Source organism: Oryzias latipes, chromosome 18 (genome assembly GCF_002234675.1).
Source record: "Oryzias latipes chromosome 18, ASM223467v1".
Taxonomy (NCBI): Eukaryota; Metazoa; Chordata; class Actinopteri; order Beloniformes; family Adrianichthyidae; genus Oryzias; species Oryzias latipes.
The window spans coordinates 24,320,742-24,347,606 of NC_019876.2; the positions used below are offsets into that span (position 1 = coordinate 24,320,742).

At 40.4% G+C, this 26,865-nt stretch overlaps 3 protein-coding genes across 4 annotated transcripts; 1 reads left to right on the plus strand and 2 right to left on the minus strand.

The window, feature by feature from the left end:
• Window positions 1–26,549, minus strand: LOC101169026. Of its 2 annotated transcripts, none has more exons than XM_020701953.2 (5): window positions 26,485–26,549; window positions 25,685–26,380; window positions 1,665–1,787; window positions 1,558–1,595; window positions 1–1,472 (listed from the first exon to the last, which is right to left on the minus strand). In XM_020701953.2, exons 1-5 carry the CDS (start codon window positions 26,537–26,539, stop codon window positions 1,344–1,346), a joined length of 1,041 nt encoding a protein of 346 aa, XP_020557612.1. In that variant the 5' UTR covers window positions 26,540–26,549; the 3' UTR covers window positions 1–1,343. The 2 variants fall into 2 exon arrangements, with proteins under 2 accessions (XP_020557612.1, XP_011471722.1); XM_011473420.3 differs by lacking the exons at window positions 1–1,472; window positions 1,558–1,595; window positions 1,665–1,787 and adding exons at window positions 22,702–23,075; window positions 23,264–23,313; window positions 25,480–25,593.
• Window positions 12,803–14,589, minus strand: LOC101163558. Its single transcript, XM_004086748.3, has 6 exons — window positions 14,486–14,589; window positions 14,054–14,386; window positions 13,944–13,988; window positions 13,751–13,858; window positions 13,657–13,685; window positions 12,803–13,241 (listed from the first exon to the last, which is right to left on the minus strand). The coding sequence occupies exons 1-6, from the start codon at window positions 14,550–14,552 to the stop codon at window positions 13,119–13,121; spliced, it is 705 nt and encodes a 234-aa protein (XP_004086796.2). The 5' UTR covers window positions 14,553–14,589; the 3' UTR covers window positions 12,803–13,118.
• Window positions 18,300–19,998, plus strand: LOC101163310 (basement membrane-specific heparan sulfate proteoglycan core protein-like). The gene is made up of 3 exons (XM_020701956.2): window positions 18,300–18,396; window positions 18,469–18,834; window positions 18,932–19,998. Exons 1-3 carry the CDS (start codon window positions 18,366–18,368, stop codon window positions 19,387–19,389), a joined length of 855 nt encoding a protein of 284 aa, XP_020557615.2. The 5' UTR covers window positions 18,300–18,365; the 3' UTR covers window positions 19,390–19,998.
• Window positions 26,550–26,865: the final 316 nt, after the last annotated feature.

Below are 26,865 nucleotides of genomic sequence, written 5' to 3' on the forward strand. Positions count from 1 at the left end.
AGGCCAGGCGACACCACTAATGTGCTCCCCAAAGAAGAAACTACAATCTTTGAAGTGTAACTCTTACAAAGTTTAATGATGTTTACATTTGAAATCTCTTCAGGAGTAGGAAGGCAACATATGTTATGACTGTGACAACATTAATGTTAATCCTCTTAAACATTTGACTGGATTTTCAGTGTTCATTGTCATTTCATCAGAAATGTGATAATGTAGTGTGAAATTTTATGTTTACCCTCCACACAAGGGCAGGGTAGTAGTGACTTCATCCCGTATTCTGTTTGCATGAGCTGTATTGTTTTTTCTTACCAAAATGCTGTGCCTTTTTCATTCCTCAGATTCAGCAAACCTTTGAGCTGTGTATTTACTCTTGATCTAATAGCATTTTGTATGAATCTTTAAAATAACACAGCCATTGATGGTTGTTTTCTTTACCCCACATTTCCACCAAAAGAAACAGGAAGATGTGCAGAAAGGTAAACATGCAGGCCAGTAACACCAGCAGATGAAAAATAGGAAGTAAAGGAACAAACACAAAATCCCTTAAATATCTGTTCTATTTGTTTCCTGTTGTCAAAATAAATACAGTTTTCATTTCACAGAAACACCATCCATCCATCTTCCTCCGCTTATCTGGGACTGGGCCGCTGGGGCAGCAGTCTAACAAGAGATGCCCAGACTTCTCAGACTTCCCTTGCCCCAGCCACAGAAACACACAATGCAAAATTACAGCATTACAAACAGCTGTTTAGAATAACTAAATCTTGGCTAACATGATATTGTCAGCAGCTTTTCACAGTTATTCAACCAACATTTTGGATACCTGCTAATTTCAGTACAGGATCATGGTGTTGCTGGAGCCTACCCTTCTACTAAATGATAAAAGAGGGGTTAAATATGGAAAGGGCATTATTATATCATTCGTTAAATTAAAAAAAACATTAATCTGTGTTTGATTTGTTTCTAAAACAATCTTTAGTTTTTGAGCCTAAAGGTTACAAAACACAGAAAATGAAACTTATGTTGGTGTGTAAAACTTGAGAGTAATTTCCAAATGTCTGAAGGATAAACAACAGTGGATCCTAAAAAATTTCCTAAAAAAGATCTCTATCAAATAAAAAAAAAGATGTTTGATCTTTCGTAAGTAATGAGCAAAAGGGCTATAACTCAATATACATAAAACACTAGGAATAAAAATATATTGGACATACCAAACAAAATTTCCTAAAAAAAAAACCAGTGTTACTCTCTTCACCAAAAACTACATGGAAAAAACAGTTTTTACCTTTTTTAAATTTAATTTAGAAAAAAAATCATTAAAGTCTCTTCAGTGACCTAAAGGTTTAGTTCTGCTGTCTCACACTCGCATACAGATAGTCGGTTTTGGCTTCGTTCTTCTGTCTCCTTGATCTGTTGGACTTCTTAACATTAACAGCAGCATAATGGAGGCTTTCTGTGTCTTTGTTCTCAGCCTGAAACCAAATTGACAGAAGAGAATCACAGTGTGAACTTTGTGGGAATCCAAGATTAACATAACTGAAGAGAGTTGAGTCTCACCTCTGAGCTTCTTAAGGGGGCAGCAGGTGATCTTTCCTCTGGTTATTGAAGACAGAAAAGTTTAATTCAAGAACACATTTGTGAAACAGTGAGAGAAGTTTGTGTACCTGTGGAGGTGCAGTTGTTGCTCTTGTGGATTTTCCACAGCAGAAAAAGCAGAAAAACAACGAGGACGCTCATGACCGTCAATAATCCAACCAAAGTGTTCAGAATCACAGAGTTCAGAGGAGCTGCAGAGTCAGGCAACAGAAGAATAATGATTTAACTTTAAATTGGCTTGACTATTGTTTCATCCACAACTTTATTCTTCAAAGGTAAAACTCACCTGTGAGGTCCAGCTTGGTTCCGTTTCCAAACAGTATGTGTCCACATGAGACAACAGCACAGTAGTAGATCCCAGCATGAGACTCTGTCAGGTTCTTTATGTGCAGCTCATAGACACAGCTGTGTGTTTGTGTGTTGTTCTTTCTCTCACACTGATCATTCCTGCCTCCATGAGTGTAAATGAGTCCTGGATGAGAGTCTTCAGAGTCTTTGAACCAGTAAACTCTGTGTTCTTCATCACAGCTCCCAGTGTGTACTGTACAGTTCAGAGTCACAGAGTCTCCTGCATGGATGTTCTCAGAGGACGACTGACTCACTGAAGTCTGGATGGTTAAACCTGAACCTTTTACATCAAGTGTAAAAGCTGATTTAAAAAACAAATATGTTTGATGATCTGAAATGCAGAAGTAAGTAGCTGAGTCTGATGGTTTCAGATCTGAAATTGTCAAATTACTACTTTGTTGTGATGATTTTAGTGTAAAGCGTGGATTGTTCTGGTATTCATGGGAAATTTTTAATGGTGTTTCATATTTGGTGAAATATGCGATAAGTTTTGGTTTTCGTCCCAGAATATGTTTGTACCATAAAATATATTGCAGAAAAACTCCATCATAGAAACATTGTAAAGTCACAGTTTCTCCAATGTGAGCTGATAGAAAAACACTTTCTTGGTGATCAGATGAAGATGATCCCAGAGGAGGGCTCTGTGCTGAAATAAAGAATTAAAATTCAAACCTTTCTTCAAATGTTTTCACTCTCTTGGCACAAATGAAGATATTCAAATATTTTTTAAGCATGAAATATCATAACTCACCAGAGTTCCCTGAAAGCAAACATGTCAGCATGACGACAAACTGAGCAGGTGTCACCATGTTTGGATTCTGGCGCTGAATGACAAAAAGCTTGACTCTCTCTACTTTATAGATGAGAGACTGCGTCTGATTGGTCCGTCTGAAGTCACACACTTTGCCTTCTTAGGAAATATGATCACATGTTCACAGAAACCAACCATGTCAAGATTTTATCTAAACAAGATCAGTGCAGGGATGGAAAGAAAGTTGAGGAACCTTTGGTTCAAGTTCTAGAATTCAAGTAAACATATTGATAGATTATGAAATTAAATTAAATGTATTTTTGTAATATTTAAGTTTAGCTCAGCGAGTCCATCATGTAGTCAAGTAACTGTTAAAGTTAATTAAGGAAAACGTCAAAGTTTCACAGACATAACCGCGGCTAATGAAATGCAGCAGCACAGATCAACGCTTGAGGTCAGAATTTTGTCTAAACACCTTTAAACTGACAAAAAGTCTAAACTTCCGACTAATCCAATTCAAAACTCTTCACAGAATTTACTACACTGGACAGAGGATGTTCAAGATGGGTCTCAGTAACTCAGACATTTGTGAGCACTGTGATAGTAATCTACCTGACAGTTACATGCATGCACTGATGTTCTGCACACCTGTCCAGGCTCTCTGGCAACAGGTATGTGCCGATCTATGTTTAGAGTAAAGGAGGACAACCCAAGTAAGTCTAGGTTTATAGTGTTTTTAGTAAATTTGGGAGGAAGTTTGATTGCAGCCAGATGCACAGGTGAGCCTGAAAATCAGATAAACTGAAGTCAATATTAATCTTGAGTTCAGATCCAAGTTGCAAGATGATAGCTTACGGTTATGTTTCCTTATACTACAGAGGCTACAGAATAATCCTGCAGCACAGAGCAGATAACGTCAATTGGATGAGCAGGAGATTCCTTCAGACCTAAAAGACAGGGCGGGAATTCGTAGAACCAATGATTAACGGTGTTAAGCAATGCTTCTCAACAGAATAATGAGGCAAGGAAACCAACACTCCTCGAACTCCCAGGCCAAAGCAAAGGGGTAAAACACAAGCAAGAAATTTCCAAAAGGAACAGGGAGAACACTTAACTCAAACCAGAAACAGGGTCATAAACGTTAAAGTAGACATTAAATAGGACATGCTGGGATGTGAACTGAGTCAATGAGCTTGCAGTGAAGGAGTGAACCTGAGCCTATTAAATACTGGAGCAAAATGAGTTATCACACATTACAAGTGAGTGAAATCAGAGTGAAGGGAAAAGGGAGGGTGACAGTGAAGGCCCAGGACAGAATCATAACAACTCAATGGAAAAGTAAGACCCTCATGTCACCCTTGACAGTCAAAGACAGCACCACGTGGGCTAGCAAAGAAACTTTAGAGCTAACTGTGAGAAGGGCATCAGTTTTTAATGGGAATTTTGTTAAGGAATGCGTTTCCACAGCTGTGTCAATAATGTATCCATCTTTATTCCCAAATAGGTATTTCATAAAACAGTGTCACTTCATTTTAAGGACTTGTCTCAGGACATTTGTCAACAACTCAAAGTAGAGACATCGTATTGTGTTGCTTTTTCATTAGCATGTGTTAGGAGCACAGGTTTTTAATTCACCTTAGTCTTACATTTTTTTCCAAGTAGCTACTGAAAACAAAGAAATATTCCAAACAGTGCATGTGACGCGGCAGTAACACGGCAGCAATATGGCATTAACAGCACTAACGGGGCAAGTTAAAACAACATACCATTAAAAGTCACTGAGAGCAGCAGTAACTCCTCCTGTGCACTGAAACCATGGAAGTTTTCCTCCTCAGTGTCGGATTGGAATAGCGCCAGACATTCTTTGTCACACTCTCTTCGTCTCTCCTTCGCTGTCGCTGTCAGTTTGTCACTCTCATCCTGAGACAAATTCACTCCTGAGCTTGCGCTGTCCTCTCCTCTCCGTCATGCATCAGACCAGCTTTTCCAAACCCGTTGGTGATGGTGGTTTTTTTAACACTGCTTTTAATGATTGCTTTTAACTTGAAAGCTGCATTATGTTGTAGTGGTGCTCACGTGCACGTTGAGTCTAATGGCAGCAAGGGATTGTGGGATGCGGCCAAAATAGAGCTGAGCTTGGGTGTTTCTTTTTGTTGCATCATGAGTGAGGGCTTGAGAGTAGAAGTGACGTCAATGCTGTTTGGCTGCTTGTGGGTGTGTCAAAGTAAATAGACTTGATACTGGAAATGAGTAAATGGATTCAGTTTTTCTCTTTGCCTCCTCCTCTCTGAGAGTGTTCGGAGTCGTGTGGTTCATGGGATATGGATATTTCTCCAGGGCAGCCAGTTGATTGATGGCTCAGTTGACTGACAGGTTGATTCTCCTTCTCCCCGCTCTGAATGACGAACCCTCTGCTTTTCTAAGGAGAAGCAAGGAGAAGCAATTACGTTGCAAGCTTTGAATAGCGTGGACAGCAGGTGGTTAACACAGTAGTTTACTTACTAGTATGCCATAGATCAGGGGTCAACAACCTACGGCATGCGTGCCACAGGTGGCACACGGAGGGAAAGACAGTAGTGGCACGCGAGGGGGTGACGACATAAAGCTTTTGATTTGTTGCCTATTTGTATTATTCAGATTGGAAGCTAAATTGGGTTTGAGTGATCATCTCAAAATGATCTTTTTTTCCCCTTTGGGGTCATAAAGAAAGGGTCCAATCACACAGCACTGTTACTTTGACCCCGCCCACCTATAGCCTATAAATACTGCCACTTTTCAGCACGTCACCGTTTAAGTGCTTTAAATTAATTAACTAATTAATTAATTTTAATCAATTAACGCGCACGGTCAGAGAAAAAAAACATGTTTTGCCTATAAGATGGTAGGTGGTGTGAAATTCTTCTAGGTGATGTTTTGGTGTCTTAGTGGCCGACATTTATAAAGTTTCAAGTTTAGTTTTAAATTCAGTTTGCTGAATAATAACCAATGGATGTCAGATTAAACCCAGACTTTCTTTCTGTTCTGCCAAATAAATGTCAGTATGAAATGTGAACAAGTTTTAAAATTAATACTACAGCTGATCACCACTTCATTTACTGGGGATGAAAATAATGAATAATGACATTTTCCTATTGTGACATATTACTATAATTATATAAAAACTAATGAACAATAAAAAACATTCAATTTTACATGCAATAAAAGCACCATCACAGAATGAACTTACATTAAGTGACTCAGGCCCTGCCGTATGATGTAACAAAAGAAGAAGAAGCCAAAATACACTCATTTCTTTTTTCATTTCAATTGTGAAGTTCTTAGAAGTGTTGATGATATTTTGTTCATGCCCCAAATGCAGTACTTTTGGTTTCAAACAAACATAGTTTCAATACTATTTCAACTTTGGCCTACTTTCCTTGTGCAATATTGTTATGAAAGCACTTTTTTGAGTTGATGCCAAAATATGTTTAAAAGAGCTATTTGACCTGCTGTTTGTGAATTAAAGTAAATAAAATTTCGGATAAATTGACCATGTTTTTATTAGACTTTGCATTATAGTTGGTGATGGCACAGTTGTTAATGAGAAGATTTGAAAGTGGCACTTCAGTTCATAAACATTGCTGACCCCTGCTATAGATGAAATGTTTATACTAAACCAGAAAACACTAAGTTAGGTATTAGCAATCAGGCTAATACCAAAAAAGGGCGAGCAACAATCAAGCACTGGTTTACGCTGACTCAGAAATTACGTCCATTGATAGGTTAGACAGGCACTGTACCATCCACCCAGATGCCCCTCCTACCTGACGCCACAAGGTCCCGACCACCAGCCCTTACACCCCACCAATAGGTAAGGAGCAGCAACACTGCCAAGAGCAGTGACCGCTGTCAGGAGAAATGAACAATGCTGGAGTCTACAGTTTTTCCCAACATTCGGCAAAGTGAATGTAACAGTCTAGTGCTGAAAATTTTGCTCAGATCTGCAGCAGGTCAGAGTGGTGGCAAGGAATCCTAACAGGGTTATGTGCAGAGCCCCAGCTGAATAAAACGCATTAATAAAAGGCCTGTAAAATCGTCATGCTGTCTGCTTACTTGAGCTCATTCTAAACCTTTTTTAAACACACTCTACCTGCATTACGAAGTGTTTCTCCTGGACCAGACATTCTGAATCCCTGGCCCTGGTTTTTCTCCGACTCCTTTTGCCTGCCGCCTGCCCCGATTCTCACCTGGACTACTTTAGTGTCTTTCCTGATGCTCCCATGCTCATTATTGACCCCTGCCTGCCTGACCCTGATTTAGATTTGTGGACATTTAGCTGAGCTAATAAAGTCGTCTGCCCGTTTTGTGACAGAATAATTCGCCAAAATTGGATCCAGCAGCAGGAGTTTCTATACGACGACCCGTCTGATGAACCAGTCGCACCAGAATCCGTCATGCCCTGGTCATTGATCCTGGCTCTTGTACAGTGAGACATATTAAAAGAGTTGAATGAACACAATACAACTGAGGGCCCGGCTAATAGGGTATATGTCCCTCTGTCTCATATCCAATGGATACTCCACCGTGTGCATGATTTGCCTGCAGCGGGACACCCAGGTATGGCCAGCACACAATTACTGTAAACTTTTTCTGGTGGCCCACGCTGCAGGCAGACGTAGCCCAGTACTTAACCTGACATGTATCCTGTCAAATGGCTTAGTTTCCTCAACAGCTTCCAGCCGGCCTCATGCATCCACTCCCCCTACTACAGTGTCCGTGGTCACACATCATGGTGGAGTTCATCACTTGTCTACAACGTTCGAGAGGTAACACAAAGTCATGCAGGCCTATTCCTTTGCCCAAACTGCCCACAGCTCTAGACTCAGCAGAACATTTCATCAACCACGTGTTCCAGCACTACAGTCTCCTGGAGGATATCTTGTTGGACCGTGGCCACTGGTTCACCTCACGGGCATGGCGTGAGATGTGCAAGAGTCTAGGTATAAACGTGAGTCTCACCTACGGCTACCACACTCAATCCAATGGCCAAGTGGAACGCCTGAACCAGGAAATCATGCGGATTCTCCATACCTACTCTGGCTAACATCAAAAGGACTGAATTTAATTCCTGGTTTGCGCTGAATATGCCCAGAATTCCTTCAGGAAGGCAACCACGGAGCTCTTTGCCTTTCAGTGTGTGCCGGGGGTTTAACCACTGTTCTTTCCCTATTCAGGAGAACCCCAGGAGTTGCCAGCAGTGGACGAGTGGCTACTCAAGTACAGCTCCAGCATGCAATCCATCGGACCCAAGAACAGTCCGACCAGCACAGGACCCAATCTGGTTCCCGGTCAGTGGGTCTGGCTCTCCACCCAAGACCTTCGGCTACAGCTCCCCTGCCAAAAGCTTAGTTCCAGGTACATCGCTCTGTTCCAAAATAACCAAACAAATCAGCCCTGTGTCCTACCATCTTCAGATTTAGATTTGTGGACTTTTAGCCGTGCTAATGAAACCTGCTCCAATTGAAACATGCTGTCTGCCAGTTTTGTGATCATGAGTGGGGAACTTAAACCAGCAGTAAAAACTAGTTCCTACTAACACTTACAGATGGACAAATGAAGAGAGGCAGATGCAAAAATTGTTATTGGACAAACCTGGTTTGCAGATTTCTAGTCTAGTCTAGTCTAGTCATGTTTATTTTTACATTAACCTGAAATCCACTTACAAGCCCCAAAAATCAAGTCTAAACTCCCAGCAACAGTGGTTTGTGAGTGTGCCAGGGTTCGGCAGCGGAGTCAGTTTGTGAATGTGTGGGTGAATGTGACTGTAAAGCGCACTGGGCCTTCCAGGATGTAGAAAAGTGCTATACAAGTATTTTTCATTTACAGCATTTGGTGCAGGCCTCCTGAGTGTTCTGTACAGAATTATCCATTTTTCACCAGCTCGTGTTCACTTGTAAGGATAGTTGTAACAAAGCATTAGTTGAAGCACCACTGCTTTTTCTACATTTTAATGAACTCTACGGAGGGGAAATAGATAAAACACAGCTGCAGTGCGATCAGTATTGCAACATGTCTGTCTTTTAAAGCAAAACCCAAATTTTACCAACAAAATATTTGTGTTGCAGTATAAAGTGTATGTTTCTCTTGCTTAACAAAAAATATTTTGCTCCTTAAATGCCTTTTTTGTTAGTGCTTTAGGAAATTTTTCACTCAGATCTGGCACATACTTAAAGGGTAGAAGGGGTTTCTGTGGGACTTTTTCCCATTAGTTGAAGTTTTTTTTTTTTTTTTTTTTTTTTTTGAATGAAAGGCACTGAGGGCAGTGCAAGAAGTCCCAGAATCCAAGAATAAAATCACTTTAGACTAATTTTTGCTAAGCATTTTGCTTCAGGTGGTAAAAATGGGTATGAATTAAAAGTAATCCTTTATTTTTACCTCCACCAACCAGTTTTTATCTTCAGGTACATTTATGTTTATGTCCACTGACTTGTAGTTTAGTTTGATTCTATACGTTTCTGTTAGACCACGTCGGACAGATCACAGACTTCTCCACACTGACCACAGGTCTCGGACCTCAATGTACTGATCTGGCATCATGATGCATTGATCACGGACCTCAATAAAATCCCTGGACCTTGAGCTGTCATTTCAAGTTTTCTCCCTTCCCAAATCCCTCACTGATTCTATACCTGTAAATCAGTGTTTTTCTTTTAAACCACTCCTTTCTATTTATAACCATTAATCTCAGTTTAAAACTTTTCATTTCATTTCAGATCTTTTCTGTACAGCTAGTGGACTGTTTTCTGAATAGAATTCATATTCCATTCTTGAAATATGTGTTGGGTTAAAACAACCTGCAACATTAGAATAACAACATAAGACCAAATGTAAATTTTTACGAGGAGAAAGAACAGAGATAATACCCAGCAACAATCTCTCTCCGCTCTGGCGCATATTCTGTCACCTTCTCTTTTATTAAGTTAGTTGGGTATTCCCTAATTTACAGATGCGCTGAACTCTACGGAGGGTAAACAGATAAAAACAGCTGCAGTGCGATCAGTATTGCAACATGTCTGTCTTTTCACAGTCTTCCCACATTATCTTTTGACCTGCAAAGTCTTTTCTCACAGATAACTGACACAGAGAGGTCTTCGATTTCGGTCTTGACAAAGATAACAGATCGCCTTCACAGTGATGCTGGCAAGACGCTAAGACAGTCTGTCTCCTCCCAAGAGTTTCACCTTCACCTCCCTGTGAAACAAACGTGGACACAGACACTTTTGCATGCATGATTATATTACCTATAGCTAGGTAATGCTTAAAAGCAAATATGAGATAACATATACATTTTTTCAACAATATAAAATGTAATTCAAAGCTTTACTGACAAACGGGAGCTTTAAAGGTTCATTTGGACCAGTGCACTCAGTTGCCACTTTCTTAGGGAACACCTCGCTCGTACCGGGTGGGACCCCCATTTGCCTTTAGAACTGTTTGGTCCATATTGGTCCATATTGACCAATGAGCTTAATCATTTCCAGATACCATTCAATGTTTTTGAACAGAATGAAATAATAGACCGATACATTATTATCTTCAACGTAGATTGATGTTTGTTGAACAAACTCTTTACTGCTAAGCTGGACACACTCCTTCCTAAAAATCAAAGGGTTTAGGCAGAACCTTTCCTAATGCATGCGTTAATTGTCATGCCTAAAAACACATAACCACACTGAATCTGTGCCACAGTTGGTAGTGAAAATTGGTTTCATATATCTGCAAATGCTTTCCTTTCAACTTTAGTTGAAACCCCTTCTTTTATTTTGTAGGGTTTAAAGGGAAGTACTTTTTTTTCTTTTAGAAAATCAGTGCTGGTTGAAGAGTAATGTTGGTTTATTTGTTGTTTTATTCAAATAAAACTGTATAGGCAGAAAATAACTTTGGGCTACAACTAATATGCTGCACTCATGGACTCAACATGAGTGGGGATTTGTCTGCCAAATAAATAGAAAGAAGAGGTAGGCACTGAGAGCCGCGTTTGGTGTGTTTTTAGTGTTTACATATCAAAGCAAAGAAAGAAAGAAGCCTGCTGTAAAATGACGGCAGTGTTTGTTGCACGTGTCGTTTCTGCAATGACTGAAAGGCTATTGTGTGTCTGCAGCCACAGTGGAAAAAGGAGGGGGGGGGCTAAGGTGCAGACCTGTTTTTGCCCACATATGCATGCAAACACTGCTCTAAACTGCACATCCGTTGATTTTATCTGTTCATCTACTGACAGAAAACCAGACAAGCAAAAAGACGGTCATCCAGATTTTAAGTAGCTTTTTGACAGTTTTAGTTTAAACAAAGATCCACAAAGTTTGATCCATTTCTGATGATAACATCAAGCAGTTTAAGGTAGAATAAGTGGCTCCTTTTACGAGTGTCTCTTTGTGGTTCTTCACACTTCACACTAGTTTTTCCGGTTACCAACCAGTAACTAAAAACATTGAGAAGTTAGAGTCGGACGTTTGACGGGAACCTGAGCACAGACACCTTTTAATGAAAGTTCCAGCCAAATGTTTTAAACCAGCTTCTTTACTGCTCAACAAGATCACAACTTTCAGTCAGACGTTGTGGGTTATTTTGGTTTATAAATAAAGACAGAGAAGCAGAGACACAGACGCCCGTTCACACTAACGCTCTCTCTGATGTGCTGCGTGAAAGGACACTGTTACACTCCGTGTCACCAGCTTCTGTTTTTCAATTTTCTGGCCCCCATGCAGGCAAAGGAGGACCGTTCTTGTGAAGAAAATCTTCAGAGTTTTCAAATGTGGTACTGCCAGTACCTGCTGGTTCCAAAAAGCCAAAATCCAATTAACTTCTGTTGAGAAATAAACAGCTAGTACTCAGTCATTTTGATAAGCGGCTGGATGGCTGTTGGCTGCATGTAGGACTGGTATGCAAAAAACCACGGTCCCCTTCCCCAGGGGCACAATGAGCTTAATCCAGTGTGGGTCCATGGGCAAACCCTTTATACCAAACTATGTACAGTATGTATTTATATGAAATACAGGATTGTGTCAGGAAAGGCATCTAAAGTAAAATCGCTGCCAAACCACCTGTGCAAATATATGAAAGCTGATTTGCTGTGGCGAAGGTGAACAAGAACTCAGTTATTATGATTTTCACTGTGGGATAAATAATTGTTTGGTCAGAATAATCATTCTTGCTCTGATAGATTTATAACACCTTCTAGATAATCTTGATTTTTTTTTTACAATGTTTTTTCTGTAGTACAAGTTATTAAAGTTATAAAATGACCAATCAGATGCCTCAATAAAAGTATGTGGTCTTAAATTGGGTATTTAAAGCATTTTACAGATTCTACCGAGCCTGCGTTCAGAGGTGTGGCTTATCAACAAGCTCACATCTGATGGGCGACAGTGGTTGCCAAAAAAAACAATGACTCCGACCAATCCAGACCAATCACTACTTTCTAACGTCCTTTGATTTCAACTTGGCACGTCCATATGGCAAAAAAATGGGGACTGAATTAGGTTCATTTGGTTGGAGCCTGAATTAAGTCATTTTCCTTGTGTGACGTCAGAAACTCTTATCTTGTACAAACAATGGGTTGGAGTCAGGAAAAAAGTTTAAAGGTAATAAGATCAAGCTGCAGTTAGTTCTGCTGTGGTTGTGATCACACATTTCACCCACAGCAATGACTTTAACACCTTTTCTCATCAGTAACTGACCTTTAGACAGGTTAGCTCCCCAGGTAATCTGGTGGCTTGATACTTTACCAAATGTAAAACTTTGTTGCATGTTATCAAAGACTGCTTCAGTAATTCTGCTTTATTTCTGCTTTCATCAAGTTTGTAATTGCAAAATCTGACATTGCAATAGGCAAACAGTCTTATTTTTAAACGTTTGCTAGTTGTGTGTCACAAACACACAAACCACACTGTGTTGTCTCTTCCTGTAAAATGACCCCCACCCCCATCCTCTGCAGACCACGCAGTTCTTGGTATGAACCAATTCTCCAATCATCATATCCTGTTTGTCTACTCCCTTTCATCCGCTTCAGTATAGATGGCAAAAACTTTTGAACTTTATTTCAAACATGCAGTTCAAACAGAAACAAACACATTTCTGCAGCAAAACAACAGCACTGATGTCTGCAGGTCATTTGGGGTTATGAGGAGCTTCAGAGTTGCAGAGTCAGAAAACAAAATCTTAAGTAATAAAACACACTTTCTGCCTGTTTAGGAGGCTCTGGCTGCACGTGTGTGATGACACAGTCAAATGACATACATGACACAGGAACAGAACAACAAAGCCCCATTACAGCCTCTGAACTCTGAGGCAGACGCAGACTTTGAGGTTAAAGACATGAAACCTGATCAGATATAAAAAAGACAAGAAGAACTCGTGTTCATGAAGTTCCAGCAGCTTCCTGACTCTACCTGGTGGGAGCATACAGAACATGTGGCTGCAGCTCTCTGTCTGATGGAGACCTGCCGCCTTTCTTTGGTTTCTGATTGAAACTGAGAGCGGCGTAGTTCAGATCATTCGAGTCCAGATTCTAAACAAATCAGAACATTCAGTCAAAACCTGAGAAAAAACAGTTTATGAGTCTGACTATCATGAGGGGGAAAGACTTGCAAAGTCATTTAATCAAATTACAGTTTTTTTGTCACTTTCTTTGTTAATTTGATGCTTGAATAATCTAAATATTCACCTATTAATTCAATGTACACAAAAACATTTTTCTAAACTTTACAGTCACAATTTAAAAATGACAAACAAGCAGCTCATTTAGTTTAAGACACACAAATGGAACACATTCTAGACTGAGTTTTCATTGTACTTAAGAAAGAAAAAAAGAAATTATATCAAAATGGGAAAAGTACACAGTAAAGTTTGCTTATATCGCAGTGACACAGCTGATAGTCTCTAACTGCAACCGAACTTTTTCTATAAATAAAAAAAAACTTTACCTTTGTATTTTCTTGTTCTTTTCGTGCAGCTGAATGTAAACACAAAACATGGATTAGTTCAGTTTTTACTAAATGTATTTATTTATTAAGTTACCTGTCAGAAGTTTCCTGATCTTTACGGCCAGAACAACAACCACTGCAGAGAGGAGGACAGTCAGAGCAGCCAGGAGGACACTCAGCAGGTCCATCCTCACATGCCTCTCTATGAAGCATTGACAGGTTACATTCTGGTTTATGTGACAGATACTCAAACAATCACAGAATCTCCAGGAAAAGAGGAATCTTACTGTGAGAGCTCCCCTGCTCTTCAGCATTGGAATCATTATCTTCCCCTGTCAAGAATTAAGGACTTTATTGAATTGATAAGCAGAAATATATCAGAGAATCATGATCTTACCTTTAATGATCAGTTGTGTTACATCTCCAATGACTGTATGTCTGTTTCTGTAGAATCCACAGAAGTACAGCCCAGAATCAGACTCATCCACTCCACTGATTTTCAGAGACACAGAGCTGCTGTTGGAACTCATATTAAATTTTCCACCATCAAATCCATCACAGAAGGAAGGATCACCATCAACACCAAACATGGAGGAGATACAGCTGACTTTGGAGCTGTTGACCATTCTGAACCAGTCAGTCTGTTGTCTGTTTTTGGTGAAATCAGAGCAGAGCAGAGTGACGTTTTCTCCAGACTGGACCTCCACAGTCTTAGACTCACAGAAGCAGCCTGAAACAGACAGCAGACACTACCTCACTGAAAATAATTATTCTTGATTAGAAAGTCAAACAGCAACTTTACTGCCGCAGAGTTCATCAGATTACTTACTGCGGCTGCAGAGCAGGAAAACTGTTATTATGGCGAGGCTCCACATTCTGTGCTGAACTGTCACCATCAGGACACTTTATAGTCAAGAGGGCGTTTCATTAGGGCGTGGTATTCAGACACGTATGTCTAAAGACTCCTTTATCTCATATCTACAGCATCTTATCTGAAATATCAGATGCTTCTTCACACCAAACCTTTTACATGATTGACAGAGAAAAAAATCACTGTTCCTTTATTTCCTGTTTGTTTGACTGCAGACTAAAAGGTTTTGAGGAACATCAAACTGCTGTGGACTTTAGTTTTTTTCTTTTCTTTTTGAAATCATCACCCATTTGCTGGAACTGTCTGTGTGTCATACAAGTAAAACTGAAGATGACAGCTTGGATTATTTAAAAATATATTCATCCATTTCTAGAAAAAAGAAAGTATCACAAAAACAGAAGATTGAATGGAATAAAGGGTGGTGCAGTGGTTAACGCTGTGGCCTCACAGTTAGATGGTCCTTGTTCAAAATAATCCCAGCTGCTTTTCTATGTGCAATTTTTATGTTCTTCTTGTGCTTATGTGGGTTTTGTCCAGGCACTCCGGTTTCCTCCAACAGTCGATAAACATGCTTCACAGGTCATTTGTTTGGCTCTAAATCAGGGGTTCTCAAAGTTTTTGTAGCCAAATTAAGAACAAATTAGGAACTCAACATTAGACTGGGGGCCAATTTTGGTGAAAAACAAATGGATAAACAGAAAAAGTTGTTTTTAAAAACTTAAACGACCAAGTGTCATTTGTAGAGCAAACCAGGCCCTCCTGATGTTCTCCCAGTTGCGGTTGGAGGTTGCTGATCCCCAAAGGGGCTGTTGGATCCCCAAAGGGTAACCCGCCCCACGCTCCAGGCAGCCACCCACAGGGCCCATGGTTGGTCCAAGAGAGAGCAAGGGAGGGGCCGGCCATCCCTGCCCAGGAGGAGGACACTCAGGAGAAGAGGTGGTCCACAAGAGGTGTTGTAAACATGGCCCGACCAGGCTCGGCCACAGTTGGAAATTTGGCGAGGCCCAGCATTCAGGGTCAAGGACCCACACCACAGGGACTCGGACACCCCCCAGCTCAGGTGCGATGTGATCCCCGGCTCTTTGTCTTGCCAGAAAGCTCAGGGATCCCTCTACCTGCGTGGAGAGAGGGCTGCCGGGCCCAGAAAGCCAGGACCCAGGGAACAAGGCCGCCGTTGCCAAGGGCAACTAAGGAGGTGCGGCTAAAATTGGCGGGTAGGGCACTGAGATCTCCTGCTTGCTGGCAGTGATGTCCAAGCACCCCCCCTACCAAGGGTCCTAAATGTCTGAAGTGTAGTTAAAACCGAAAAGAGGAGTCCTGTTTCCATACAGGAACCATGGGAGGAGGACCACTGCCAAGTACCCCCCCCCCCCCCCCCAAGGTGCATCTTTGCCTCTCATCATGTTTTCTATATACCGTGCCTAATTTCATAGTTTTTTCCCTCGTAAACCACACTCAAATCCATCAGAGGGTATTAAAAATAAATAATAATAAAATTAATTTGGCAGTGTGTGTGTTTTGATGCTTCTCCCGACACATAAGTGATCGCCAATCATTTGCGCGGGTTACGCCCAATACCGGAACACATAAATAAACACTTGATGTGCGTGCAGACTGTTACCCTCATGGTCAAAATGGTGTAATTCGGAGTATAAAGATAAACACAGGATGTTTCTGGAAGAATGGGAAGATTCTTACTTTTATACTGAACAGAATGGCAAGTCACTATGTTTATTATTATGAGCTTTTGGAAGCAGTAACATTGGTCATGGCAGAAAAGAACAAAACATATCCCGGAGAAAATGGAAAAAATTCCTGATCAGACACAAATTGTCTCCTTTATTAACAAGTTGAAGCTTTTCAAAGTGCACATTCAAAACGGCCATCATTCCACTTTCCTTCTTTGCGGAGCTCACAGCAGAAGGCTGCAATCCAAATGAACACAGCACATTACGTGACGCTGCTTGCGCAACTGGACAGAAACTTTACGCTGCGGTTTGAGGACCTGCAGCAGAAACGACCGCAGATCATTTTTCTCATCGACCCTTTTAATGCAGAGACTGACAGCCTGAGATCCCTGCTTGTCACTGATGAGGCAGCGAGAGAACTGGAGATAGTTGAGCTATGTGAAGACGACAGACTGAAATCTCTGTCTGTCCTGTTACGTTTAGGAGAACAGAAATACCCGTGTGTAAAATAGCTGCTCTCAAGCTGCTGTCGTCGTTTTCTCCTCAATATATCTCTGCCAGTCCCTGTTTTCTACCCTGAAATACATGAAATCAAGGCATCGGTCAGTTCTGACTGACACGTAAAGGAACTGCTCAGAGAGGCTACGAATGAATATAAACCTGATCTGCAGAGGATTACTAGAAACAAGAGAACCACTGAGATCATCATCCATCACTACTGCAGGGTAAGAAATTCTAATATGTATTTTGGAAAACACAGCTGACTGAGCATGCTGGTGTGAGTATTTTAATGTTCCATCAGTTTTTCATGCAAAAAGGCAATCATTAGTTTTTAAATAAAAAGAAAAGTTACAGAAGTAAAACATTATTACTGAAGGTTAAAATTAAATTTATGCTGCACACATCTGAAATGTAATGTCTTTAATGAGTTTATTGTGAATAGGAATTACTTAGACACCAGAAAGATGCTCTGTCCAGATGTTTGTGTATTTGTTGGTATAAAGGTCATTGAAAGGGGAATGTTGAGATACAAAGAATTACCAGTTAAATACTGTTGGATGAACGGTGAAATATTCAGTTTTTCATCATAAATCAGATTTCAGAGGAGTCAGTGCCTCACCAGCCATCAACCTCACTGCATGTCACTGAGTAGTTGTGTGTGTCAGAGAGAGGCAGAGAAAAGAGTGTGTGTGTGTTTGTGTGTGTGTGCGTGTGTGTGTGTGTATGTGGGTGGGTGTGTTGGTGTGTGTATGTGTGTTTGTGAGATGAGAGAGAGGTGCCTGTGTGTGTGGGGGGGTATCTGACCTCCAGGGTAGTCTCTGTGTTAACTCTGGCTAAGCTGCATTTGATGTGTGTATTGAGGGTGGACACTTTCCTCTAAATAAACACAAGTACAATACTTGCTGTTGTGTTGTAAGGAGAGGAGTGTGTTATGGAAAATAATACGGCTTTAATTGCGTGTTTGTGTGTGTACGTCTTGACAGGTCAGTGTGTGGTGTGGCTCTTTGACTCTCACAGTTAAAATCTTCGGCTCTTGGTGTCAAACTTGTTAGCCCCCCCTGCTCTAAATGAAAGTCCCGCCCCGCTGCCTCGCCAGATTTGACATGCAAATTGCAGCCAATCAGATCAACCAGAATGGTTTCTGCCCCCAAGTGACAAAAACGGGCCCTTGACACTGCGCGCAAATCCAGGTAAGCACGCAAAGGGGAAGTGAGCGTGCAGGATCACCGCTCAGTTAGGATTGCAGGGTGCAGTTTTAAAATGCGTGGTCGCGCCTGCGCGGTTATAAGGTTCCTCACTCAGTTCCTGAACACACCTGCTCAGTTGTCTTTGCGCTCGTTCACTTTATGGCAGAGAGGAAACACCATAGAACGCGATCGACTTAATGAGCACCCCTGGCCCAGAGTAAGCCTGTCTCTGCTTCTTGAACTATGTCTTCCATCTTGAGAAAAATGCCACAAGAACATGTCAAAAACACCAAAACACGATTTTCAGAGCAGTCGGTCTTTAAATCGTTTGTCATTTTAATAGCAGGATGGAGGGCTTTTATACAGATTGACCTTCTAAACACCCAATTAAATGTGACCTCATTTTTCGACTGTTGTCAGCGATTTGTCTCCGGACATTCAGACATCGAGAGCTCTGAGAAGATGCAGCTGCGTGTGATCCTCTGTGGATTATGTGAGTATATTAGTTGTTTTTCACGCTTACAGTTTAAACATGAAACCATATCTCTGATATTCTCTTCTTCAGTCCATCTGTCAGCTGTGATCTGGGCTGGAGCAGTTAAACAGGACACTGGTGTCAGATCCGTCTCTGTCGGGGAAAATGTGACTCTGCAATGTTTCTATGAAAACGTGATGGCGATGCACTTCTCCTGGTACCAGCAGCCTCTTGGAGGAAGACCTGAACTCCTGTCTTTCTTTTACAAATACGATAACCCATCTAAAGTGGACCACTGGTTGCAGAAGAAACCTCGATTCTCTCTGCAGAGGGAGGAAGGCATCAACCACTTACACATCTCTGATGTGCAGCTCTCAGATTCAGCCACTTATTTCTGTGGAAGCTCGCACTCCAACATGGTGGAATTTGGGGATGGCCTCTTTCTGAGCGTTGAAGGTGAGCACCTTTGATGTTTTTCACTGGTTTAATTTTAGCTAAATGCTGTGATTCTACAAGGAAGGATTCTGATTTTCACTAAGCTGATTCTCTGTAGGAAAAAGCCCCACAGAAATCATCATCCAGGAACCGACGTCAGAGACCATCCAGCCTGGAGGCTCCATCACCTTCAGCTGTACCGTTCATTCAGGGAACTGTGGGGAAGCACAAACTGTCTGCTGGTTCAGACGTGGCTCTCAACCGGGGGTCCTCCACACACAGAGAAAAGACTGCAGACCTGTCGCTGCTCCAGGGCCTCCTTCACAGAGCTGCACCTACAGTTTGCAGAAGAAAGACCTGAACTCCTCTGATGCTGGAACCTACTTCTGTGCTGTGGCCTCTTGTGGGAAAATGCTGTTTGGCAGTGGAACCAAGCTGATCATGACAAATCAAACTGAAGGCCAAGCAGCTCAGATTAAAGTGTTAGTCCAGCTCTCTGTCATCAGAACCGGGGTTCTTCTGCTCTTTCTCCTCAGTTGTGTGCTCTTTGTCAGAAAAAGTGATCCAAGTCCATGAGTTCCAATGCAGATTTCTGACATTTGGGGGTTGAAACTTTCATTGAAATCAATACACAGTACAGTGCTCCTTCGCTTTATCACAATTCACCTTTCATGGTCTTTTCGTTTTGCAATTTATTTTCAATGCGGTTTTGGATAATTTTCTTTTACACAGTTCACCATGCTCTGTGCCCTGATTGGCTGTTGATCTAGACGTATTTTTCTGCAAAGATTTGAACTTTATGTTTAAACAAGCGAGTAAAGTGTGAGAATATTCATGTATGTGTGAGAAAAATCTATAAAATGTTTAGTGAACACACCTGTAATCCTACTTTGTAGTTTCACATTTTGGGGGTTAATTTTATAATAAACCCAGAGGAACCACCGGATTAGCAAACTGTTTCAGCTTTATTCACAGTTATGCAACTTTAGGGGCGCACGTTTATTTTATGCCATTATTTTGAAAAGAAAAACTTTGTTTTGTGCAGTATTGAATCAAGGATCTTAATAAAATGAAAGGTTCTGCTCTCTTGAATTTAATTTTGCTCACAGATTAACAACAAAACAACATTATAACCAACATTATTAAAAAGGCAGTAAGACTTTACGTCCAAACACCAAAACAGAGACAAAATACAGTTTTTCCGGTGTTTGGCCCAACCTTTAGGGGGTTGTTGTTGTTAGGTGGGTGGGTGGGTGCGATGGGTTGACATCCGAGTGTTTTTATTTTTATACAGCATCGTCCTTTTTTATATATATATTTCGTTATACACTCTTTATGTGTGTTTAATAAAAAATGTTCAATCCACAAAGTTGTAAAAGAAAAAAAACTTGCTAGGTGCCAAATAAGACCAAATTTACTGATGGAGGAGTAAAACTTGCCACAAAAAACGTTTGTACTTAATTAGACTAGTCTTGTTAATTATCTTATTGGTGGATTTCATCTAAGCGTCTCTGCCGTTCAGTTTAATGTGACACTTACTGGTTAAATGACTTTGTCCAATTAAGATATTTTGGATCACTATTTTTAGGTGATTCAGCTGCACAGGATTTGTTTCAGCATTTTAACCCTTGTGCTATCTTAGATGACCCCACCCTTGCATTGACGTGTTCTCCCTACCATGACAAAGGTGGATAAAGGTGGAAAGATTTCATGTAATCCATGGACACCAGTGAAGATCACAAATCATTGAAGAAAAAAGGTTCAGAGCACTGTCTAGTGGGTCTAGATGACCCAACTACCAATGTTAAAGTGCCTAGGATAGCACTAGGGTTAAAAGCAAAGTTTACTTTTAATTGTGTCAACATATGGGCTTTTTGCCTTGGTTTTGGCTTCTATTTAGTTCTGTCATGATTTGAGTTCTGTTTCCTGTTTATTTTGAAGGTTTCCCTTTATGTCATAGTTTTGAGTTTTATTTCCCTGGTCCCAATCTCTCCTGATCGCTTTCACCTGTGTCTTGTCGGTTCTTTTTGTATTTAAGTGTTGTCTCTGCCTTCCTCTTGTGCTGGTCTGTACCGTCATTTACCTGAGTGTCTGATTCCCTGAGTTCCTGGTTACCCCGACGGTTGGTTGGTTGGTTGGTTGGTTGGTTGGTTGGTTGGTTGGTTGGTTGGTTGGTTGGTTGGTTGGTTGGTTGGTTGGTTTACCCAGCTCAGCAGCGCTTTTTGTTTGAGTATTAAAACCCCTTTATGTTTGGAACCACATGCCTCCTCATCTCTGCATTTTGGGTCCTTCAACAACCGTCCCCACCTGACAAATTCATTTATTTACATTTATAGTTTTCTCTGCAGACACATTTTACTGTTTTCTTCAGCCTGTCACTAAGTCGGTCTTTATTTATTCATTGACTGAAGTGGTAAATTTGGGGTCAGAAACTTTCAGTTTCACCACATTGAGAGTGTGATCTTCAATTACATAATTTCTGCTAAGGCTGCAGAAAAATAGAATAGCAGCTTGAGACAAAAATAACAAACCTGCCTTATCTTTGTACTGTTAACCACACAAAGAAGTTAAAAGAAGCATCCTGGTATATAAGCATTATTCCCCACAGAGGAGAGCATTGTGTTCTATGTTTGAATTTATTGTTCTTCAAGCTGTTTACAAGGTTACAGCTCACACATGTCTGTTCTGTGGACTGAAGAAGAGAATTTCCTACATAAAATCACTGCATTTTCTCCTGCTTTGTAGATAACAAGTTCCAATCAATACCCATCTGCAAAAGGAAAATGTCGATCAAGAAGATGACAACTGAATTGAAAGGCCACTTTTGTGGCACTTTTTTGTTGAACAGAAAAAAGCATTTCTGGTTTGGTCAACCCTAACGATCCACGCCTGCAGTCTGTTACCATCAGAGGTATAAAAGACGTTTCATTCACTCAAAGCAGCCAGAGTGAATGAAGTAATTAATGAATTATTTAACAAAGTAATTAAACAATGAATTAATAAAAAAGAGGCGGACAGATATACATTTTGCCTCCTGTCTGCTCTTTTTATCTACCAGATTGGTTCATGGCGACACAAGAAACTACACAAATGCTGAAGGAAGAAAAAAACATCTTAGTTAATCTTGATAAACCAAAACTATCACTATTGAAGAGCAGCGGCAGAGAAGGACGTCCCACAGTGCTCGGCCACTGAATGCCTGCAGTGGGACGGGTCGGTACAACATTATATGCATGTTCTAGTTATTTATTTTTTTAATGATAATCGGTAAAAACGTTGCTTCATATGAAACCAGTCAGAAGCATGAAAAATGTTGGATCGCTGAGTGAAAGATTCTGCAAAACAGAAATGTAAGCTGGGGCTGAATGTTTATATTATAATGAATTGAAGTGGTTCAAATTAGGATGATCACATTTGACACAGTCTAAAATGTATGTATTTTAAATAACCAGTGATTGAAAAATTAAATATCAAGAACTTTATTAAGACATTTTTAAACTGCATTCTAGTGAGGTCGTGGTCAGTCGTCCGATTAGTGGACGTCAGACTGAGTAAGTCTCCTCCTGTAGACATACAGAAACGGTTTCTGACCGAGACAACTTAGACACAATCTGCACAGCCATCATGCCCAGTTTTTACTGAGTAAAGCTTGAAAAACAGTTTATTGTGCTCAAATCCGTTAATTTTTAAAGGTGTCAAGCATGTTTACTGAGCAGTCTGTATGCCATGCGTGCTTAGAGACTGCCACATATAGATTTGTCCACTTTTCTCCTGCAGAAACCCACTATTTAGCAGTGAGGGCAGCGCTGACTAAGACACAATGAAAGAACGCTGACAAACTAATGGAGACACCAAGAAATTTACTTTTTTTATTTTGGTTGAACTTTTAGAACTTTGTGACTCAAAGCAAATATAAAAATAAAGGTTTACATGTTCATTAATACAATCAGAAACGAAAAATTGAATTTTAATAAATCACTTATTACATGAATACAGCAGAGCTTTATAACAGAATTAATATATAACTTTGTTAAAATACAGTCTATTAAATCTGATTTGAGAAGAAAGTGATTCTGAATAAATCTGGCATTGAGTCATTAATATGAGTGATATAAACAGTTTAATTCATAGAAACAGGAACAAATCCAGCTCTACAGCTTTATGCTGGAGTACACAGCTTCATTGGTGATGTCTGTCTTCTGTCTTCTTGATTTGTTGGCCTTATTGTGACTTAAAGCAGCGTAATGGAGATCTTCTGTCCCCTAGTAGACATGAACACACAACATGTGATTTTGTTTTGACACCAGAGTCAATATCAGGATTAATATTTACCACTTTAAATCACAGTGAAACAAAGTTAATGAGGATATAATCTGTTGAACTTCATAAACACTGACATTATATTTAGTTTTTCTTCTTTTGACTCCGTTGTTGTAAACTGAACTTTTACCTCTGCATTCAGTCCTGAAGCATCAGCAGGCCTGTCCTGACGATCTGTTGCTGTAAAATATCAACAAAACTTTCTTTAGGAAAAGTTGTGTTTTTCAGATGGAAGGGTTTCTGAAATAGAAGTCACCAGTAAACTGTTGCTATACTTCCAAAAGAAGAACATTGTGAGTCGCTCTCTGAGAAAAGTGCTATATATTATAAAGATTTACTTACTTACTTTACTAAGAACTTCACTATAAGTGAAGATTCAAGTTATTATTGAAGGCTGTGAATACACTCACTTTGAAAACAAGAAGGTTAGGGATAAGTGGTGTATGAATTACTTGAAGATGCCTTTAATCAGAGAAATATTAAGGCAATCCAAGGACTCTTTTGAATGTCAACCCATCCTGATCATGTACAAGTTCTTGGTTCTTTGAGTACAGGTACCAGGAGGATTTACAAAATACAGACACATGCCGATTAACCATCCGGCGTAAAACATTGCCAAGTTTCCCATGCGACTTGTTCGCTGTGGCGACCCCTGATGGGAGAAGCCGAAAGAGGAAGAAGAGACACATGCCGATTAACCAGCCAGTCCACCACATTCCAGGAGCTGGTTTCTTTAATGTCTTCTTTTATTTGAAGACTCAGAAGGCAGACTGAAACGTTCTCATTTGGGGTCTCAGTTTGGTTCAAGTTTGTTTTGGATGTACATTTTGCTTCACCGAGCTGACATCTGCCTCAAAACGATACGGTTGGATAGCTCCGATATTGTTCGCCACTTTTGTTGCACCAGTAATGTTAGGTTTAGGGTTGTGGGGGAGCTGTGAGCTAGCAGGAAAATGTGAAAACAGAGAGCTCTCAATCATGGGGGGAGGGGGGTTGTTCCATGCCAACAGTCCTGCCCACAACTCTAAGGTGATTTTTTTTTTAAACTTGTCCTGTCCAACAGCTGGGCAGACAGATGAGAGCTGACGGCATCTTTTGTTGGACATATTTTACTTTTACAACAGGGGTTATGAATCTTCTGACAAACTAGAGGTATGTCTGAATAAACCCCTTTTGTAATTGAGGCCAAACTTTATTCATTTTAATCGTATTTGAAAATCTTTTGTGTTGGACCAGAAGGAAAAGGAAAGGAGGGAAGAAGAGAGGGGGATGTTAGGGGGGGGGATAGTAGGGTGATCATAGGAGGGGGGGGGGGGGGGGGGTTAAACGATGAAGCAGCATAAAGCAACAAGCTACTGGATGTTTATCATTACGGTATCAGATGTAATACAAATCTCAAAGGGTGGGGCCTGTCCACACACACACTCAAATGTTATAAACACACCTGCTAAGTTGTATTTCTAATGAACTACTGCCGCTCTGCTGAAATTGTCAGAGAAAACGACACAAGTTTTGTTTTATTTTGGCTTAGAACAGCATCCTTATTTCTAAAAGACCACTGGAAGCTCTTTGAACGTAGCACAAAATATTATTGGAATTGATCCATAAAGCTGGATTCACATCGAGGGCGATTCGTACGTCAAATTCACATTTGGCGCTCGTGAAATTTACTGCTTGATGCCTATCCAAAAATGTATTTGGCACCTTGACGCCCCAGACGCCTGCAGGAGGAACAACCACCAACTGTTTCCGCTACATGGAGCAGGTTCCGTGTATATCTAATGGAAGACACGGAGGATGTTTAGAAATTTCTTTTAAAAAGCTTTACAAAAGCATTGGTAATCAAGTCTTCATGTCTGGGTTCATAAGATCATTCAGTCTTTCCAGCAGCCAGAACTGAGTCTGAATGACGGCCGCTTCCTACTACTACTTCTGTATTTCTGTGGCCTAGTTTGATGTCTTTCTGTCCTATTGGTTCAAGACGGGAATCAATAAAACATGAATCAAACTAATGGATCATATTATTATTGTCTCAATGAAAATAAGAAAAATATCATAAGGTTCAGGAGGCCTGACCAGGCTAACAGCCCATCTCACAGCGGCTCTCTCAGCTCGCTGCTGCTGGACTGACGTGCCACACCTGATGCTGAAAACGCTCCGCAGGACCTCAGATTAAATCTGTACATTCACTTAACATTGAATCTTGTCACCCCTGATGTGCGAATCGCATCTGGTGAGAACAAAGATTTAGAATACTAGAATATTCTGAAGCAGCCTCTATTAATCAAAAGCATTTTCATGGTAGAATCTTTAGTCGTGACAGGTAAAGAATTTAAATTCACCCACCCTTGGATTTGCAGCTCTTTGTCTTGTGTATTGCGTAAGATGTGAGGAAGATCAACGAAGCTGTCAGAGCTCCACTCAGGAAATACACAAAGGGAAGAAGATTCCCTTCTTGTGCTGGGACATATAAAAAAACATTTAAACTATTTGAAATTTACAACAAATAAATCATCTTTATCAAACTAATTGCTTTATAATAGGTTCTCACCTGTGAGGTCCAGCTTGGTCCCGTTTCCAAACAGTATGTGTCCACATGAGACAACAGCACAGTAGTAGATCCCAGCATGAGACTCTGTCAGGTTCTTTATGGACAGCTTGTAGAAACAGCTGTGTGTTTGTGTGTTGTTCTTTCTCTCACACTGATCATTCCTGCCTCCATGAGTGTAAATGAGTCCTGGATGAGAGTCTTCAGAGTCTTTGAACCAGTAAACTCTGTGTTCTTCATCACAGCTCCCAGTGTGTACTGTACAGTTCAGAGTCACAGAGTCTCCTGCATGGATGTTCTCAGAGGACGACTGATCCACTGAAGTCTGGATGTCAGACGACGTGTCCCTCACATGGAGACTATAGGCCTCCAAAAATGTGAGTGTATACGTGTAAGAACTGATGCAGTAGTACGTAGCAGAATCTGACATTTTCACATTTGAGATCTTCAAGTTGTTTTTGTCTTCATTTGTCTGCAGTTCAAACCGTGGATCCTTCTTGAAATCATCTGCAAAAGTTCCAATTTCCTTATGATTGAAAAATTCAGACATGAGTTGTGGTTTCTGTCCCAGAGGTTGTTTATACCAGAAAAAGACATTTGCCCCAGTGCCTTCAAGAAAACATTTTAAAGTCACTTCTTGTCCAACAAAAACTGATTCAAAATGTAAAGAAGCAGACGATTCCTGAGCCCAAGAATTAGCTGAGAAAAAAATTAACAAACATGCATTTCTATTTTTAATCTTTCAACTTTTATAGTTCGGTGTAACAAATATTTATCAAAGCTCTTAAAAGAATGAAACTCACCCACTGTTCCCAGGAGCAGACATGTCACACAGCCAGCAAACACGACAAGAGTCATTTTTCTGAACCTGCTGAGTCTCACTGAGAGAGGCTAGTTAGTTCTCTACTTTTAAGTGTCAGGACTGGATGTGATCGGCCAATCAGAAGTGACTGAACAATCACATGCTCTATAACATCTTAATACATTATTTTACAGTAGAAAATCAGAGAAGGGAAAAGTGAGTTGTAATTACAAATTTAACAAAATGAACACAAAGTTTGCAGTGTTGAAAGATCTGATTGAATATGAGACCTGAATATTTGTCTAAAAAATTTTTAAAAAGAAAATGTATGATACTTTGTAGAAGCAAAGTAAAACTACAACTAAATGCAATTTGTTCATCT

What these genes read in the sequence shown, in the direction of transcription:
- LOC101163558 (XM_004086748.3), bottom strand. Translation starts at nt 14,552, where the DNA reads ATGGTGACAGTTCAGCACAGAATGTGGAGCCTCGCCATAATAACAGTT. An exon ending in AGAGCAGGGGAGCTCTCACA is followed by an intron (nt 13,859 to 13,943) that starts GTAAGATTCCTC and finishes AATGCTTCATAG; the next exon opens with AGAGGCATGTGAGGATGGAC. An exon ending in GATCAGGAAACTTCTGACAG is followed by an intron (nt 13,686 to 13,750) that starts GTAACTTAATAA and finishes GTTTACATTCAG; the next exon opens with CTGCACGAAAAGAACAAGAA.
- LOC101163310 (XM_020701956.2), top strand. Translation starts at nt 18,366, where the DNA reads ATGCAGCTGCGTGTGATCCTCTGTGGATTAT. An exon ending in TGTGATCCTCTGTGGATTAT is followed by an intron (nt 18,397 to 18,468) that starts GTGAGTATATTA and finishes TCTCTTCTTCAG; the next exon opens with TCCATCTGTCAGCTGTGATC. An exon ending in CCTCTTTCTGAGCGTTGAAG is followed by an intron (nt 18,835 to 18,931) that starts GTGAGCACCTTT and finishes GATTCTCTGTAG; the next exon opens with GAAAAAGCCCCACAGAAATC.
- LOC101169026 (XM_020701953.2), bottom strand. Translation starts at nt 26,539, where the DNA reads ATGACTCTTGTCGTGTTTGCTGGCTGTGTGACATGTCTGCTCCTGGGA. An exon ending in TCTGCTCCTGGGAACAGTGG is followed by an intron (nt 26,381 to 26,484) that starts GTGAGTTTCATT and finishes TTTTTTTCTCAG; the next exon opens with CTAATTCTTGGGCTCAGGAA. An exon ending in CCCCCTTAAGAAGCTCAGAG is followed by an intron (nt 1,473 to 1,557) that starts GTGAGACTCAAC and finishes ATTTGGTTTCAG; the next exon opens with GCTGAGAACAAAGACACAGA.